The sequence below is a fragment of the Cynocephalus volans genome, chromosome 2, assembly GCF_027409185.1.
Source record: "Cynocephalus volans isolate mCynVol1 chromosome 2, mCynVol1.pri, whole genome shotgun sequence".
NCBI classification, from domain to species: Eukaryota; Metazoa; Chordata; class Mammalia; order Dermoptera; family Cynocephalidae; genus Cynocephalus; species Cynocephalus volans.
In genome coordinates this window covers 203059137-203077025 of record NC_084461.1, presented here as the reverse complement: position 1 = coordinate 203077025, position 17889 = coordinate 203059137, and the positions used below count along the sequence as shown (strand labels likewise).

Here is a 17889-nt window from a genome sequence, read left to right as displayed (position 1 = left end):
TAACGAAGAACTCTCCAACTGGCAGAATTATTCAAATCTCAGGGTTGTCCTGAGTAATTATGAGTTTTCAAGTTTTTTTTTTTTTTTTTTTTTTTAATAAAAGAACTATGTTTTCAAATGCCATTTACCTAGAAGCCCACCTAACTAAAACAAGGCAAACCTTCTCCGCTTGAAGCAGAGACCTGTCTAACCTCCAGTGCTGACCCGGCCCTCCTCTGAGTCAGCCCCCAGGGCTGCTTGGCAGGGAAGCTGCAAAGGGACTCCTATGTCAGAGGGGAGTTAGGCCTGCTTTTTAGGGCCTCAGCCATGCTGTACGATGCTGCACCCTGTAGAAAGCATCCTAATCTCTTGCTGCTGCATGGGATGTGGCAGGACTGTGCCTGAGAAGCTTCCCCAGAACATGTGAATTGTGACTTTAAAAATATGTTTTAAAAATATATATGTGTGTGTGTGTATGGCTTAAGAATGAGCCCAGTAAACAATAATGACATTGTTTCCACTGAAAAATTTCAAGTGTAGGGTGGAAATGTCCATGAAAGGTGATCTCAGTGTGCCCAGAGTCAGCCTTCACAGGACAATGGAAGAGCTTACATTTAATGTATAAAAATTCTCGGCATGTGAGAAGGTCAGGAAAAAGAGGGCTTTTACTGGACATCAATGTTCAGGAAGTGCTTGCAATGGGGAAGCCTGGATTGGGAACCACAGGAAAGACAGAGTAGGGGTCTAGAAAAAATTAGAAAGAATATCACTCTGTAAATACACAAACATCAGCAACATGAACAATTGTCCCTTTCTTGGCTTTCCTGGAAGGTGGAACTTCTTAAACCTGAGCAGAAAAATAAAGGAAGGAAAAAATTTTTTCCAAATTGGTCAGAATTGAAGGATGAAGTTTTTATAAGTTTCTTCAATAATTGTTTTAGAATAATTATTAAGCAATATTTAATAAAAAGTTAGAATTCTCTTCCTAAGAATGTTGCCCAGTTTCCAGAAGGCATCAGGAAACATGCATGGTATTGTCCTGAGAATCTTTACTTTTGCATAAAGATCTCTGTAAGGGACCTGCACAAGCCGAAAGATGGAAATTGTCGCTTTTTATGCTAGGACTGTTTCAATCCTCTTTGAAATTTTATCCTTTGGACACAGGAGCAAACACAATCTCTCAAACCTTAGTGAGATTTGTCCAGTTGTACATTTCACTCTACAGAGAAGGAGGAATGTCTACTGCCTTGTATTGTCTAGGACTCAGGGCTTTGGAATCATGTTCTGATATTACAATTGTACCCAGGCAAATGAAGCATAGTAGAAAAGGAATTCTGAGGCTTTCCCTTCCTGGAATCAGGCAGCTTTTTCTGTACTCACTTGAATGTGACGTGCAGAAGTATCTTTGCTATGATGGCTGTGACCGTGAGGATGAGGAGAGTTGCCAGACCATACACTGTCCATCCTGCAAGTAAACAAAACCAAACCAAACCAGAGTTTACTGGACCTGTTTGTGCTTGGTTCTCAAAAGGAGGTCTGTTGGAAGCCCCAAGTGAACACTGGCAGCTGGGAGATGCAGGTCTGGCTGAGGAACTCCCTTCAGGTGAGGGACAGCCAATGAATGTGGTGACAGGAGCACCTGCAAGCTGGGCTGAGCATGGAGCCCAGGCTTTCTAAGTACCTTGCCTCGTTCTAGAACTCCTTGGAGAGAGGAAGGAGGTATGACCCAAAGTACACTGGACTCAGAGTTGAAAGGGGTGGTGTACATTTTGTTTCTACCACTAGAACCACTGTGCAACCACAGATGAGTTATGTAAATTCTTTAGGCCTCAGTGTCCTCATATGAGGAATGTGATGTGTGACCTGTGAAATCCTACCAGGATCCAGAGCCAAATGACAAAGAGCAAGCACTGGCCCTCCTCCCTGACCTATGGTGGGTCCTACAGGGGACCCGGGTGCAGTCTGAAAGCCTCTAGACTAGGTTACTGCTAACTGCACTCTCCAGCTCTACTAGCTCATAAAGGCACCACTTCCTTTGCAGAAAAGAGACACTGGAGGAGGATGTATCCAACCAAGTTAGCCAACTTAAACTACAAAAGATCACTGCCCACTCTCCATCCCTCTCTTAATGACTTTCCTTCATAGATCTTATCACTATCTGATAAAATGGTACTTCTATTTTGCTTCTCTCTTTCTCCTCCCACTTATAAACCAAAGGAGGGCAGGGATTTTGTTTGGTTCACTGTGTAGTTCACTGCCTAGAATAGTGCCTGACACCACTGAAGCACTTACATATCTTTTGAATGAATGAGTGAATGAATGAAGCTCTCGCAAATGCCAATGAATTTAGAGAGCTACAATCTGGGGCTCTGCAAAGATAATCTCAAGTGAGAAGTGAGAAAATACTAAATTAGCTGTTTAACCACGGTGTACAAAAGGCACATGGGCTAAATCTTTGGAGGTGAGCACTATTTCCTAAGGACTAAGGAACCAAGCTAATGAGAAAATCTCCCTCAAAGGCCTGGACAAACTATAGGTCACAAAGCTGGCACTCCCAACCTGCTTCTTAATGAGAAATGCAGAAGAGTGCTTTTGTTTCTGTAACTGCCAAGAGCGCTACCTTCAACTCTGTTGCTTCCAGCCCTGACTGATGGTGCCCAGGAATTGCTACCTGGGACAGTCTGAGGTGGGTGGCTGGGGCTGGTGGTGATGACGTAGAGGACTTTGGAGGACCGGGCAGCGCTGATGCTGAGGTTGGCCTGCTCCGTGATCACCTCGGCCAGCGTCTGGTTGACGGTAGGCCTTTCCTGTGGTGGTTCTTCCTTGACAGCTGGAAGACCAAAAGGAATTAATTGGGGAGAATGCTGATAGAGACAGTGAAGAGCTGTGAAGAAGGAGGCGCTGGTTAGGAGGAAGGTCTCTTTCTTGGGTTCGGTTCTGGGTACAATTCTTCTGCTTGTCCCACTGACCCCCAAGCAGAACCTGTCAAGACTCTAGGTCTGACCCTGCAGGAGGCAGAAGACAGAGCTGTCAACTTCTAATTATTTGACTGGTCTCTTTGCAGATACCTGAGCATACTTTGAGTTTCCTTGCTCTATGCTTTTGCAGCTATGGCTCCTTTGCCTGGAAGGCTCTCTTCCTTCCTATCTATTGACCCAAATCCTACCTGTTCCTCGAGACTGTCCTACCTGCAGGGAAGGCCTCTTCTCACCTATCTCCTGTAGCACACATTATCTGAACTCTTCTTGAGGTTTGTTATCTAGAACAAAAACTAGGTTTCAGACACCTTCTGTGTTACTCACGTGCTGGCAAAGAGACATGCTTGGCACATGTGTTCACATTAGAGGCGCAGAAAGTGTGGCTCCACTTTAGAAGGTATGAAGATGGTAAATCAGTCTTTGGGATTGGCTGGGATGTTTAGAGGCAGGAAGATGGATCCAATGATCCCTTGAGAGTCTTCCGATTCTACCAATCTCAGCTCTTTCTTTTAGTTCTTTTAACCCTCCCATGAAAACTGTCATTAGAACTATTAAAATAGCAAAATTGACAGGTTTCACCTCTTTTTCTTATCAGAAAACAGACAAGTTATGAAATTGGAGGTGCGGAAAGAGCTGCAGCATTGGGATAATCCACAAGTTGAGTCAGTAGCTCCTGACTCCTCATCTACCAGTAAGAATCACCCAAGGTTCGAAAGTCACAACGTGAGGAAGAGAAGCCCAAGGTGCACAGGCCCTGCAAGACCCCCAAGGAGGCCAGGATGTCTTACCTTGGTATAAGACAGCAAATCCCTGGGCCTGATTGATGCGATCAGAGAAGAAATACAAAATGACAAAATCCAGAGAGACATTAAAGGACAAAGGTGGGCGGTTCCTTCCATCAAAACGGACAAGGACGTGGTGGGTGTAGCCGTCCAGCAACTCCACCATGTCTGCGGAATCCCTGATGTCAAATAAGGTGAAGTTGAAGTGGATGTGGGAGGCTCCTGGAACCCGAATGGTCCAGTAGCAGACTCGCCCCGTAGCATAGGTGTCAGGAAAATCAGGGGAATAGACCACAGAAGTCATGGCTGAGTAATTCCCACCGCAGGCGCCAACGAGAGCTGTAGAAGACAAAAAGACACGAGGCCCTCAGTCTGGCTCTCTGCCACAGGGCACACTTTCCAACACTAATAAAAAAAAAAAAATTCTTCCTAACAAAAGGGATGCAGTTTGGGACATTGTTTTTACCTACAAAACCAAACCCTCTTATGTTTCAGAGTCAAATCACAAAATGAATCGCTCAAACCCTGAACAAATGACTGTGGAGACTTTTTTTTTGCCCAGGAGACCTTAGAATTAGCACACAGCACAGTGGGACCAGGCTGGAGTCAGAGAGTCTGAATTTGGGATAGGCAGGGCCATGTGATCCCAGGGGCCACACTTCACCTCTAGGCCTCTCACTTCTGTCAGTTTTGAGGCTGAAGAGACCATCACCTGCTCCTGTATCACACGAGTGTGTGAGGACAGATGAGATAAAACACTGGGGGCTCTTTGCAGGAGAGGAACTTGATGAGGTAAAGTTGTAAAAAACAGAAGGGCTTTAGAGTTGCTCAGGCTTCCCTGATACCTAAAAGGTGTGACGCTCACATGAGGGGGCCATGCTCATTTTTCAAGTGGGAACCTGTGCCACAGAAATGACTTTCTGCAGAGGAGAAACAAGCTAGATTCTGATCGCTCTGTACTGAGCACATTTGATTTCTCTGGACTTCTGTTTTTGATTGGCAGGTTCTAGGAAGGGGATACAACCACTTCCTATTTTATATGGTGAAGCGTAAACAACATCCTGGAAATGAAAGTTCTTGGGAGGAAGTGCAGAGCTGGAATTTAAAAAGCAGGCTTTGGGGGAGTTCTGCTTCCCTTTAGGATGTAGGAAGCAATAAGAGAGTGCTGCTTCCATCTTAAGAACAAGAAAAAGCTCAAAACTCAGAAAGCTGAGGTCTCATGACAAGCAGAAGAATTTAATTTTAAAAAGTAAGACGCCCCTCCAAGGAGAGTCAGGCCACACAAATGGTTTTCTCTTTGGTAGAGCATGGGAGGAAGAGGTGACTGCCACAGAAGGCAGAGTGTGGGCTGGCCTCTCGGTGTACAGTAACTGGGGGCCCCAGACACAGTGGCATTAGCACTCACTTGCAAGCTTTTCTGCACAAGCTTCCACCCAGTGCTGCTGAGAGTAACTGGGGTTGGGCAGCAGAGCAGAGGTCCCTTGGTGGCACACTCATGCAAGAGGTGACAGGTTGCAGCTGGGGGACAGGCATGGAATACTGTCTGTTCCCAGTCCCTCTCTCAAAGGAAGCAAAAGCCTTCAGCTGCTGGGGGAGGGACAGCAAACCCTCTTGCTCCTGGGCCATTGGAGGGGGATAGAAGCAAAACCTGTTTGTCTCTGAGGCAGGGAATAGGAGACTCTCCTTCCTGCCAAAGAAACCAGGCCAAGAGCCACTGGTTCTGGGGGAAGAGCAGAAGCCAAAGCCATTGGCTCCTGGTTGCCTTGAGCCCTCTTGGGCCCAGGATTCTACACTGTGCAAACCAGAGGTCTGCTACTCCTGGGGAAGGGCAAAAAACTCCTTTCTCAAGATCCATTACAAACATAGGCAGTGTTTGGCTGCCAGGGAAAGAAGGGGTGAGCAGGAATGCTGAAAAAACCTCCCCCCTGCGGCCCAGTAACATGTCCTGCCAAAGACTGAGGATGGGGCAGGAGAACTAAGAATTCCCCAACCTCACTGTGAACATACAGCACCAAGGAATAAGCAATTACAGTCTACTATTGAGGGAGGAGAAAGAATGTGGGGAAGGAGCACCTCTGTGGCACAAGCATGTAGGAACTGCTCAAAGCTGAGGGTGGAAAAGGAACACAGAAAAACCCACTGGCACCCCAGGATCCACACTGAGCACAAGGTGATAGCAGCCCATCACTGGAGGAATTTGAAGCCTGATGTGCATTGAAGGCAATGATAGAAACAACAAACCCAAACCCAGCCAACTATTGATAGACTGGCTCAATCCCTACACTAAGCAGGCCTGTCTAGGTGTATGTACTACTTACCTCAGCCTCTACTGCTTTTCTACACATAGTGTGTGGGATTTAACAAAAAATTACAACACACACAAAAGAGAAAGAAAGGGGGGAAAAAGACTCATTGTCAAGAGATAAAACAACCCACAGAAGCATACTTAATGATGACACAGATGTTGGAACTATCAGACAGAGACTACACGATGAATACAGTATCTAATGGAAAAGACAGACAGCATGCTTAAACAGATTGGGAATTTCAACAGAGAATGGAAACCATAAAAATAGTCAAATGTAAATACTAGGAACAAAACAAACAATATCAGGGACAAAGAATTCTTTTGATGGGCTTATCAGGAGACTAGACACAGCTAAGGAAAGAATTCATAAACCTGAAGGCTGATCAATAGAAATTATCCAAAATGAAACACAGAGGGAAAAAAGTAGGAAAAAACCCCAAAACAAAACAGAGCATACAAAAGCCATGGGACAATATCAAATGATCTAGCATGTGTAATTGGAGTCCCAGAGGAGATGAAAAAAGATTATGGGGCAGAAGAAATATTTGAAGAAATAATGGCTAAGAATGTTCCAAAATCAATGAAAGTGACAGACTATAGGTCTAAGAATCTCAGAAAACCTAAAAAAAAAATTTTTTTTCTAATAAAAACAAATATCCCCCCCCCCAAAAAAAACCCTATATCTGGCATTGTAGTCAAATGCTGAAAACCAAAAACAAAGATAAAATCTTGAAAGCAGGCAGAGGAGGGGAAAAGATTACATACAGGGGAACAAACATTGAGCAGATATCTCCAGAAACTACATAAGTCACAAGAATGTTGTGCAATATCTTTGAAGTGCTGAAAGAAAATAAACCTGTCAGCACAGAATTTGACACCCAGCAAAAATATTTTTGAAGTGAAATAGGCTTTCACAAACAAAAACTGAGAGAAGACATTGACAGCCAACATGTACTGGAGAAAATGCTAAAGGAATTTCTTTAGTTTAAAAGACTACACCAAATGGCAAATAAGAACATGAAAAGATGTTCAATATCATTAGTAATTAGGGATATACAAATTAAAAGCACAATGAGATACTACCACACATCAACTAGAATGGCTAACATTAAAAAAACAGACAATACAAAAGTGCTGGTGAGGATGCAGAGCAACAGGAAATTTCATACATTGCTGGTCAGAATGCAAAATGGTATAGCCATTTTGGAACAGTTGGCAGTGTCTTATAATGCTAAATATGAACTTAGCACATGACTTAGCAATCCTACTCCTAGGTATTTACCCAAAGGAAATGACAACATATGTCCACATTAACACATGTACATGAATGTTTACAGCAGCTTTGTCACAGACAGACCAATGTTTATCAGGTGGTGTGGATGAACAAACAGTGATATTCATACACAGGAATGCTTCTTAGCAATAAAAAGGAAAAAACCACTGATACATGCACCAAGACAACTGAATCTTAAAAGCATTATTCTAAGCAAAAGAAGCCAGACACAAATGGTTAAATACTGTATGATTCCATTTATTTGACATTCTGCAAAAGACAAAATTATATGGACAGAATACAGATCAGTGGTTGTCAAGAAGTAGGGGTGGGAGAAGAATATTGACCATGAAGGGCACAGGGAACTTCTGAGATGATGAAAATGTTCTATATCTTTTTATTTTTTCGCAGCTGGTAAGGGGATCTGGACCCTATTGAACTCGGTGTTAAAACACCGTGCTCCGACTAACCGAGCCAACCAGCCAGTCCCTAAATCTTGATTGTGTAAATATCTGTCAAATCCTATTGAACTGTACAACTGAAAGGGTGATTCTTATTGAATGTAAATTACACGGGAAATTAAAACCTCCATTAAAAAAAAAAAAAGAAAGAAAGCTTTGAAGAAAGATGTCCTGGGTTCTAATACTGACTTTACCATGTACTAACCATAAATTGGAGTAAGTTACTTAACCTCTGTATACCTCAGTTTCTTCATCTATAAAATGAAAATGATAACAGTTTTTCCCTCATGGAGTTGTAAGAATTAAAATGAGGTAATACATGTAAGTGTTTAGGTAGGATCTGGCATATAGCACAAGCTCAGTAAGTGTTAGCAACTCATTGTTACTATTAGATGAAAATACCATTTCAAATAATAGTATTTGTACTATTATACAAATAAATTTTATTATACAAATAACATATCCAGGTTAAACTGATATTTCAATAGCAAAGGCAGACCTTAAAAACTTAGAACTTTTGATTCCCAGGTGTGTGCCAAGCTGACAGCACATCCAATTCAGCAACTTGAAAGTGAACACATGACATTTACGATGGATTATTAAAATTCAGTGGCAATTCAACAGGAACTTAAAATTTGGGAATATAATCAAGATCTTATTTTTTGAAGGAGTGATTCGGCTGACACATACAGTCTGGGCAGGTGGAGGACCTGGGACAGACCTGGGCAAAACCTCCAGTGGCAGGGAGCCAGCATCCTCCTGCTTTCTGCAGTTTAGCAATTCTTCAACCGTCCTGGCCTCCTCAACATCAGCTCAGCCAGTTTCTTCAGGAATAGGCCTCAGGCATCAGCTGGAACAGCCAGATTCCCCAAACTCAGCTGAGTGCTCTGCTTTTAGACATGAAGGACAATGGGCGTGTCTCAGGAAACAAACCTTCACCAAATGTGCCCCAGCCACAAATCAAAGTCCATTCAGCACCCAAGAAAGAAGAGTATTACCATATTTCATCAACTCTAAGGGACACATTTTAATCTTTAAAGCTGGGATGTATCTTTTAATCAATGCATGTCATTGCTTAAGTGGAAGCATTTTTTCCCCTTAGTGGTATGTAAAATAATGTTGCACCTCACAATTGGTGGCATCTTGAAGTCTATGAAATATAGTTACTAGTGTAGTCCCAGGAGTCAATCCTACCCATCCTTAGACCCTCAATCTTTCTCACAATTAATCTCTTCTCACTAAAATATATGTTCCACAAGAGCAGGATCTTTATCTTTGGGGCCTTGAGCAAAAATCTGAACTTCTATGAGCCTCAGTTTTCTTGTCTGGAAAATAAGGATAATAGTACCTGCTTCACAGTATTCTGAGAATTAAGGGAGATAATGCATGTGAAGTGAATAGCACAGTGCCCTGTGAATAAATGTTCAACTAATGTTACATAGTAAGGCCTATCCGGATGACTGACTCCTCCCTTCAGTGTCTAGAAGCTGAGGGGGTCCCAAGAGTCCAGCTAAGGCAGTTCCTGTAACCTACTGTTGACTCTGGCCCACATGATCTTCTACTTGGTTCTAATTCAATAAAATTATAATCCCAGGAGTAGCAGAGGCTCTGAAGCATCCATAAGGGCTGCATTTACGCATAATACACAGACAGCTCACCACAGTGACCTTTCCAAACTCATGAGAGCTTACTGAAAAATCATCCAGAGAGCCTGTGACAAATCACTTGATGTGGCAATGATGACTGAGCAGACAGCTTCTGCCAGCTGCCTCTGTCTCTCCTGAGGGGCAAACACAGCCTAAGTGCCTCTAGCACCAAGGAGCCTGGAGTGCTCTTCTGTAATTAGCAGAGGACAGGAAGACATTGCTGACATTCTGACTAAGACTCAGATTCAAGCCCACTGGTAGCAGAGCCTGATGTTCTGGAAGACAGAGACTATAACGTGGTTGTTTCTCACCATCTAACTTCTCCAGTCTCTTTAGAGAGACACCTTTACCTCCTAAGTCATGGGACAGTCTGTAGTCACCATCTCCCAATTGCTCAGCCTTATCCAATGGACATAAGATTTCCCATGAGGCAGTACTCAAGCTATTTAAACTATTTTACTCTCTAGTAAATTAAACTTTAGAGATAACTTCTACAATGCTGCATTTTGTACTTTTCTCTGTTGAGCACTGGGGTACGCATTACAGAGTTGGCTACTGTCAGGGGCTCTTGCCAGTCCACACACATCAGGCTCTGAGTAGGTAGCCTCTCAGAATGTTAATCATTTTTGTCTCTGAGTGAATGTAGCCAGAAAGGGCAGCTTCTGGAGAGCTGTATAGTGGGCCAATTTGATAATATAGAACTGGGCAAAGTTTTTTGCATTCTTTTAAAACATGAAACTAGATCAGTTATTATCATCTATTTTATTTTTGTTGATAAATGAGATTCTAGCTGCTGAAAATAGAAAAAATTTAAATGTGGCAGCAAACCTGGGTCTTTTCTATTTTGTTTTTAAATTTCTAAACGTTTTTATTTCAAATCTCTTTTCATCCCTTCCCCAAAACACATGGGTAGGTAGAGCAATCATAAAAAGGAGATACAGACAGAAGAATCAAATGTCTCCCACACTGACAATTGCAAAACACCAGGAATTGTACATGGGGTTTCCAAACAGGACCTGCAGCAGCTACTAATGTCCCTTTTGAGAGTCAAACATGCCTATTATTACAGTCCATACAGACATCCCATTCTGGAACTAATCTACAAGGACATCCTAACACCCATCCCTCTGGCCCCAGAAAAATACCAAAACACATCCAAAGTGCATTTGTTTTGTTTATATCAAAACATTTTTCCCTTTCCCCCTCCTACCCTCAGATCCTCCCACCCCATATAAGATTGACCTGCAAGTCTATTTTAACAATTTAGTAATTTTTTTTATAGTTTATGAAAATAAATTATACTACTACTTTAATCAATTAAGCACAAAAAGGGAGAGTAAAGGAGGAAAACTAAGTTGGAAGACAAAAGCCAGGCCACTCTTTGGCTTGGAAGAGGGCAGAGGTGGCTAAAGAGGAAAGAAATGGTTGCAGGGGTGTGTGACTCCCCTGCTGGTGAAGAATTGGCAACCACCCTGAGCCCAGAATGATACCCGCCTTCATTGAGTTTCTTAAAAACAATGAAAAATGTACAGCAGTGTCTGTGCAGCACCAGTTTGGGCATTTCAATGATGGGCCTATCACAGAGGGTATCTGGATCCTGCTTATCTCCTGAACAAGGTCCTGGGCCTAACAGTGAAGTGCAGGCCCCTGTAAAGTGAGCACCAGGGATAGAAGTGGTCAGACCAGCCCTCCTTTTCCACCTAAGCTGGCAAAACTAGGTTTGAATCTCAGCTCTGGTACTTACTAACTTGGGCAGATTCCATGGTTTTCTTACCAAATCCTTACAAGGATTAAATAACATTAAAATATACAAAAGCACTTGGCATCAAGTCTAGCACACAGCAAGCACTCAATAAATAGCAATTATTTTCATTCTAATTAATTCATTTTAGTTCACCTTTGTGTGAGTCCCAGAGATGATACTTGATATATAACTGACTTTAAACCAAATTATTTCCACTTGATACCTCCATTAAAGGCTCTATACTAAATAAAACTTAATTTTATCTGCCACACAACAGATGCCCAATGAAAATGTGATAAATGAATGGAAAATTGTCATATAAAAATGATATTTTATTTTTTATTCATCAAAAATCCACCATTTTAACCATTTAAAAGTGTGCGATTCAGTGGTATTTTGTGTATTCACAAATGTGCAACCATCACCACCATCTAATTCCAGAACATTTTTATCACCCCAAAAGAAAATCTGTACCCATTAAGCAGTCAGTCCCCATTCCTCCCTCCCCCAAGCCCTTAGCAACCAAGAATCTGTTTTCTGTCTGCATGGATTTGTCTATTCTGAATAATTCATATGAATGGAATCATAAAATATGTGGTCCTTTGCATCTGGTTCTTTCATTTAGGATAATGTTTTCAAAGGGCATCCATATTGTAGTGTACATTAACCTTTCATTTCTTTTTATGGCTGAATATCCATTGGGTGAATATACCACATTTTATTTATTCATTCATCATATGATAGACATTTGACTTGTTGCCACCTTTTGGCTATTATGAATAATGCTGCTACAAACATTCATGTACAATTTTTTGTGCAAACATGTTTTCAACTCTCTTGGTATATGCTTGGGAGTGGAATTGCTGGTCATAACTCTATGTTACACATTTTGAGGAACTGCCAGACTGTTTTCCACAGCAGCTGTGCTATTTTACATATCCACCATGAACGTACGAGGGTTCTAATTTCTCCATATACTCACCAACATTTATTTCCCATTTTCCATTTTTTAAATTAACACTACATTCAATTTAAAGTAGAAAATAAGGTAGCAAACCCACACACCCTGCTCCTATTTCCTCTCTAGTCCCACGACTTCCTGGCAGCGTGAGCCCTGGCAAGCTAACGGTTCTCCTCTATAAAACAGGAGTAATCATAATAATGCCTACCTCAGATGGGTGCCAGGAGGACCTAATGTGATAATTTATAGAAAGCCTTAATGCATACCAGGTATTCAAGAAATACTAATTTCCTTTCTTTTTCACTTAACAGTACACCAGGCATTCTGTAAGCTCAACAATCATACTCTTCTGGTTTAGGGCATCAACACAGAGAATCTTACAATAATGAACTCTTGAAAGAAAGGTTAAATAGATGTGCCATGCATAGTTATTTGCCAACTAAACATTAGCAAGGTTCCTTAAGCATTACCCAAGGATCAGTCTTTAGTCATAAACAGGTACCAAACTGAACATTTGTCTTGACACAACAGGATGTATAGGAAGCAACTGGCACACTTAGCTAAAAAGACCAATAACTGACCAAATGAGTTCTGCTCACCAATCTTCCCACCTTCCTTCCACCCCAAATATGCACACACTTTAGACAATGTCTAAGCTGCAAAGCCTCAGTTGTAAACTTGGGCTGGGTTTTATTGTTATTATATGTAGTGGTTGAATTGTATCCCCCCAAAAGGTATGTCCAAATCCTAATGCCTGGTACTTGTGAATGTGACCTTATATGGAAACAGGGGCTTTACAGATGTAATCAAGTTAAAATGAGGCCATACTAGATTAGTATAGGCCCTAAATTCAATGACTGGTGTCCTCATAAGGAGACACACAGAGACAGACACACAGACACAATCAAAGTGAAGCCAGCCATGTGAAGAAGGCAGAGATTGGAATGATACAGCTACAAGCCAATGAATGCCAAGGATTGCCGGCAACCTCCAGAAGCCAGGAAGGCCTCTCTGGAGTCTTTGAAGGAACATGGCCCTGCTGACACCTTGATTTTGGACTTCCAGCCTCCAGAATTGTAAGAGAATACATTTCTGTTGTTTTAAGCCACCCAGTTTGTGATAATTTTTTATGGAAGCCCTTGGAAACTAATATACCATATGAAACTTTTGCTCAAAACTGAGCCACCCTGCCTGGTTGCAACATCAGGAGTGTATCTCCTCTAGCCATTAGACTGACAAAGACAATGTAGACCCTATAGTATTTCTTGGTAATGTCAAGCGTTTTCTGTTGTCTGCCTGATTTGTGACTATCTCCCTTCTACAATCTTAAAATCTGGTGCTGCATTGGTGCTATGACTCTCATAAAGTCTCACTACCATTAAGTGGATGCAGGTGGATTATGACCAGGTATCAGGTTTCCCAGTGGTTAGAACATGGTGTTGGAGAGGGCCAGACCCCAGATCCACACCCCATTCAGAACACACACTTCCCCTAGCCAGCATCTCACAAATACGGCAGGTCAGAGAGGCGGTGGATCAGGGCAAACTCAATTCTAGGTCTGGAAAAACAACTTCAAGCAAATCCTCTCTTCTCAGATGCATCACAAGATATACTGTAAATCACAAATGCCTAAAAAAACATTAAAAGGGCTCGGAAATTATATTTGAAAAAGAGGGTATGAAAGCTGATACTGAACAGTGATTCCAGTGTCTATGACAATTGGAAAAGTTATCTTTTCTAGGTTTTCTAAGCATCTCACAATAGGCTATGTCACTTCAAAGCACTTGGCACGACTGTAGCTAATCACTTGTTAAATGTCTGTCCTTCCTTCTAGAGAGCAAGGACTGAGTCTTCATGTTCACGCTGTATTCTCAGGGTTTGGTCAGTTCCTGGCCTGCAGTAGGTGCTTCATAAGTATTGCCAAGTGAATGAATGAAAAAATGGAAGGTAGGGAGGGTAGGCAGGCTTGTTGAACTAGAACAAGGGGTCCTGTGCCTTGGGCAGTGACGGGCACAGGATATACTCACTGTCAAAGAGGATGATCCTGCCATCGCCACCACAGGGCTGAGTGTGATCCCCAAAGCAGACGCTGTTGCACTCAGTACTGGCTGCCTCCCCATACTTCCAGTAATCAGGATTGTTTCCACAGAAACAAGCATAGCCTGATTCCATCCCAGCAAACTGCCACAACAGAGAAGCAGCACATGGTTAGCATTAGTCAGGGGTGGCAGATCGCCTGAAGCCTGGAGAGTCATCCCCCAGCAAGCAACCAGCCTCATCTGTCCAGGTCACCCTTCCCTTGGGATCTCTCCCTTATCCCACTATCACAATACTTATTCCAAGCTGACCAGTATCTACCACCACCACCACCGCGTTTCCCTGTCAGTGAGCATTCATTTTTAGTGTTTGCATTTCTACTGCATGTAAGTACACTATAAGGGGGAGACAATCTCATAAACTTGAAACAATAACAACAGCTAAACATTTCATTGATTGTTTACTATCTGCCATGTAGTAAGTGCTTTACAGGTAATCCTCACAGCAAACTCATTATATGCCCCACTTAAAATTTTTATTTTATTTTTTATATGACCATACAATATTTTGGCATATGGTTCTATAAATTTTAAAACTTGTATAGATTTGTGCAACCACCAGTACAATCAGAACACAGAACAGTTGCATCACCCCAATAACCTTCCTTGTGCTACGGCTTTATAGCACCCTCCCCATAACCCCTAGCAAACCACTGACCAGTTTTCCATTACTATAGTTTTCTCTTTTCAAGAATGTCATATAAATGGAATCATGCAGTATGTAATCTTTTGAGACTGTCTTCTTTCACTCAGCATAATGTCTTGGAGATTCATCCCAACTCGTGCATGCATCAGTAGTTTGCTCCTTTTTATTGCTGAGCAGGGTCCATTGTATGGATGTTCCACACACAGTTCAGCCACTGGGCTGCTTCTAGTTTTTCATGATTGTGAATAGAGCTGCTATAAGCATTTGTGTACAGATTTTTGTGTGGCCATAAGTTTTCATTTCTCTAGGGTAATAACTAGGAATAGGATTGCTTAGTAATATGGTAAGTGTATGTTTAACTTTATAAGAAACTTCTCCAGAATAACTGTACCATTTACACTTGCAACAACGTATGAGAGTCCTAGCTGCTCCCTATTCTTGTCAGCACTTGCTGTTGTCAATATAGCCACTCTAATAGGTGTGTGGGGGTATCTCATTGTCATTTTTTATTTAAAAAATTTTTTTATTAAAACATAATTGAGGGCCGACCCCGTGGCGCACTCGGGAGAGTGCGGTGCTGGGAGCGCAGCAGCGCTCCTGCCGCAGGTTCAGATCCTATGTAAGGATGGCTGGTGCGCTCACTGGCTGAGCGCGGTGCGGTCGGTCACAAAAAAAAAAAAGACAAAAAAAAAAAAAAAAAAAAACATAATTGAAAGGGCTGGCCTGTGGCTCACTTGGGAGAGTGTGGTACTGATAACACCAAGTCAGGAGATAAGATCCCCTTACCAGTCATCTTTTTAAAACAAACAAACAAAAAACAAACACAATTGAATACACATTTGTGGGGTACACAGCTGACTATCAGTATTTGTATACATCATGTGATCATTAAATCAGGATTACTAGCATATTCATCATCACAAAACATAATTATTCTGTGTGTCCATTACCCAGTTTTTCCCTAACTTCCCTCCCCTTCCCCACCTCTAGTAACCATAGATTTGCTCTCTTCTTCTGAAAGTTCAACATATTGTTGTTGTTGTTTCCTTGTTTGTTTCTTTTTTTAGCTCCACTTATGCGTGAGGATGTGGTATTTCTCTTTCTGTGTCTGGCTTATTTCACTTAACATAATTTTCTACAAGCTCATCCATGTTGCTGCAAATGGCAGAATTTCATTCGTTTTTATGGCTGAGTAGTGTTCCGGTGTGTATACCACATCTTCCTTATCCAATTGTCCATTGATGGACATTTAAGTTGGTTCCAACTCTTGGTCATTGTAAATAGAGCTACGATAAACATGAGAATGCGGGTGTTCCTCTGACATGATTATTTCCATTCCTTTAGGTATATACCCAATAATGGAATTGCTGGACCACATGGTAGTTCTATTTGTAGTTGTTTGAAGACCCTTCATACTGTTTTCCATAATGGTTGCACCAATTAACAGTCCCACCAACAGTGTAGGAGGGTTCCCCTTTTTCTTCATCCTCACCAGCATTTGTTATTCTCTGTCTTTTTGACAATAGCCAGTCTAACTGGGGTGAGATGATATCTCAATGTAGTCTTGATTTGCATTTCCCTGATGATTAGTGATGTTGAGCATTTTTCATGTACCTGTTAGCCATCTGTATGTCTCTGAGAAATGTCTATTCAGCTCTTTTGCCCATTTTTAAATCAGATTATTTGTTTTTTTCCTGTTAAATTGTTTGATTTCATTGTATATTCTGGATATTAATCCCTTGTCAGATGTATAGTTGGCAAATATTTTCTCCAATTCTGTAGGTTGTCTTTTCATTCTATTGTTTCTTTTGATGTGAAGCTTTTAAATTAGATATAATCCCATTTGTTAATTTTTTTTGTTGCCTGTGCTTTTGGAATCTTAGTCACAAAGTCTTTGCCCAGCCCTATGTCCTGAAGTATTTCCTCTATGTTTTCTTCTAAGAGTTTTACAGTTTCAGGTATTATATTTAAGTTTTTAACCCATTTTGAGTTGATTTTGCTATACAGTGAGAGTTATGGGCCTAGTTTCATTCTTCTACCTATCTCATTGTCGTTTTAATTTGTATTTCCCTGATAACTAGTGATGTTGAACATCTTTTCATGTGTTTATTGGCCATCCAGATATCTTTTTTGGTAAAATGTCTGTTCAGATCTTTTATCCATTTTCATCTTTTGTTTTTTGGTAACTGGCCAGTACAGGGATCCAAACCCTTGACCTTCGTATTATCAGTACCATGCTCTAACCAAGTGAGTTAACTGGCCAGCCCTCCTTCGCCCATTTTTAAATTGAGTTGTCTTATTATTGAGTTGTAAGAGTTCTTTGTATATTCTGTATACAAGTTCTCTATCAGATATGTATTTAGCAACTACTTTCTCCCAGTCTATGGCTTGCCTTTTCATTTTTTTAACTCTGTTTTTTGAAGATAAGTTTTTAATATTGATAAGTACAATTTACCAACTTTTTCTTTTATGATTTGTGCTTTTTTGCATCCTATTTAAGAAATATTTGTCTAATCTAATGTCATAAGACTTTGTTTTTTCCTACAAGTTTAGTAGTTTTAGCTCTTTTTTAAATTAAAATTAATTCACATAACATAAAATTCACCATTTTAAAGTGTACATTTCAGTGGTTGTTAGTACATCACTATGTTGTACAATCACCGCCAGTACTTAATTCCAGAACATTCATCACCGGAAAAGAAAACCTGTACTGATTAGCAGTTAGTCCCAATTCCTCCCACCTCCCAGTCCCTGGCAACCATGAACCTACTTTCTGTCTCAATGGATTTGCCTATTCTGGATACTTCATATAAATGGAATCATAAAATACATGACCTTTTGCAATTGGCTTATTTCACTCAGCATAACATTTTCAAGGTTCATCCACGTTGTAGCATGCATCAGTATTTATTTTTATGGCTGAATAATATTCCATTTAATGAATATACCACATTTTGTTCATCCACTCATCAGGACATTTGGGTTACTAGCACTTTTTGGCTATTATGAATAATG

At 41.2% G+C, this 17889-nt stretch overlaps 1 protein-coding gene across 2 annotated transcripts in view; it reads right to left on the bottom strand.

Moving 5' to 3' along the window:
• The window catches only part of KREMEN1 (kringle containing transmembrane protein 1), a 65835-nt gene that overhangs the window by 4574 nt on the left and 43372 nt on the right, over positions 1 to 17889 (bottom strand). Inside the window, exons 5-8 of one of the 2 annotated variants that reach the window (XM_063086770.1) lie at positions 14160 to 14313; positions 3746 to 4078; positions 2600 to 2809; positions 1360 to 1444 (exon numbers count right to left, since the gene is read on the bottom strand). In XM_063086770.1, the coding sequence (XP_062942840.1) occupies positions 1360 to 1444; positions 2600 to 2809; positions 3746 to 4078; positions 14160 to 14313 (782 nt within the window). The remainder of the gene's footprint in view (positions 1 to 1359; positions 1445 to 2599; positions 2810 to 3745; positions 4079 to 14159; positions 14314 to 17889) is intronic. The other variant, XM_063086771.1, reaches the window with a different exon arrangement.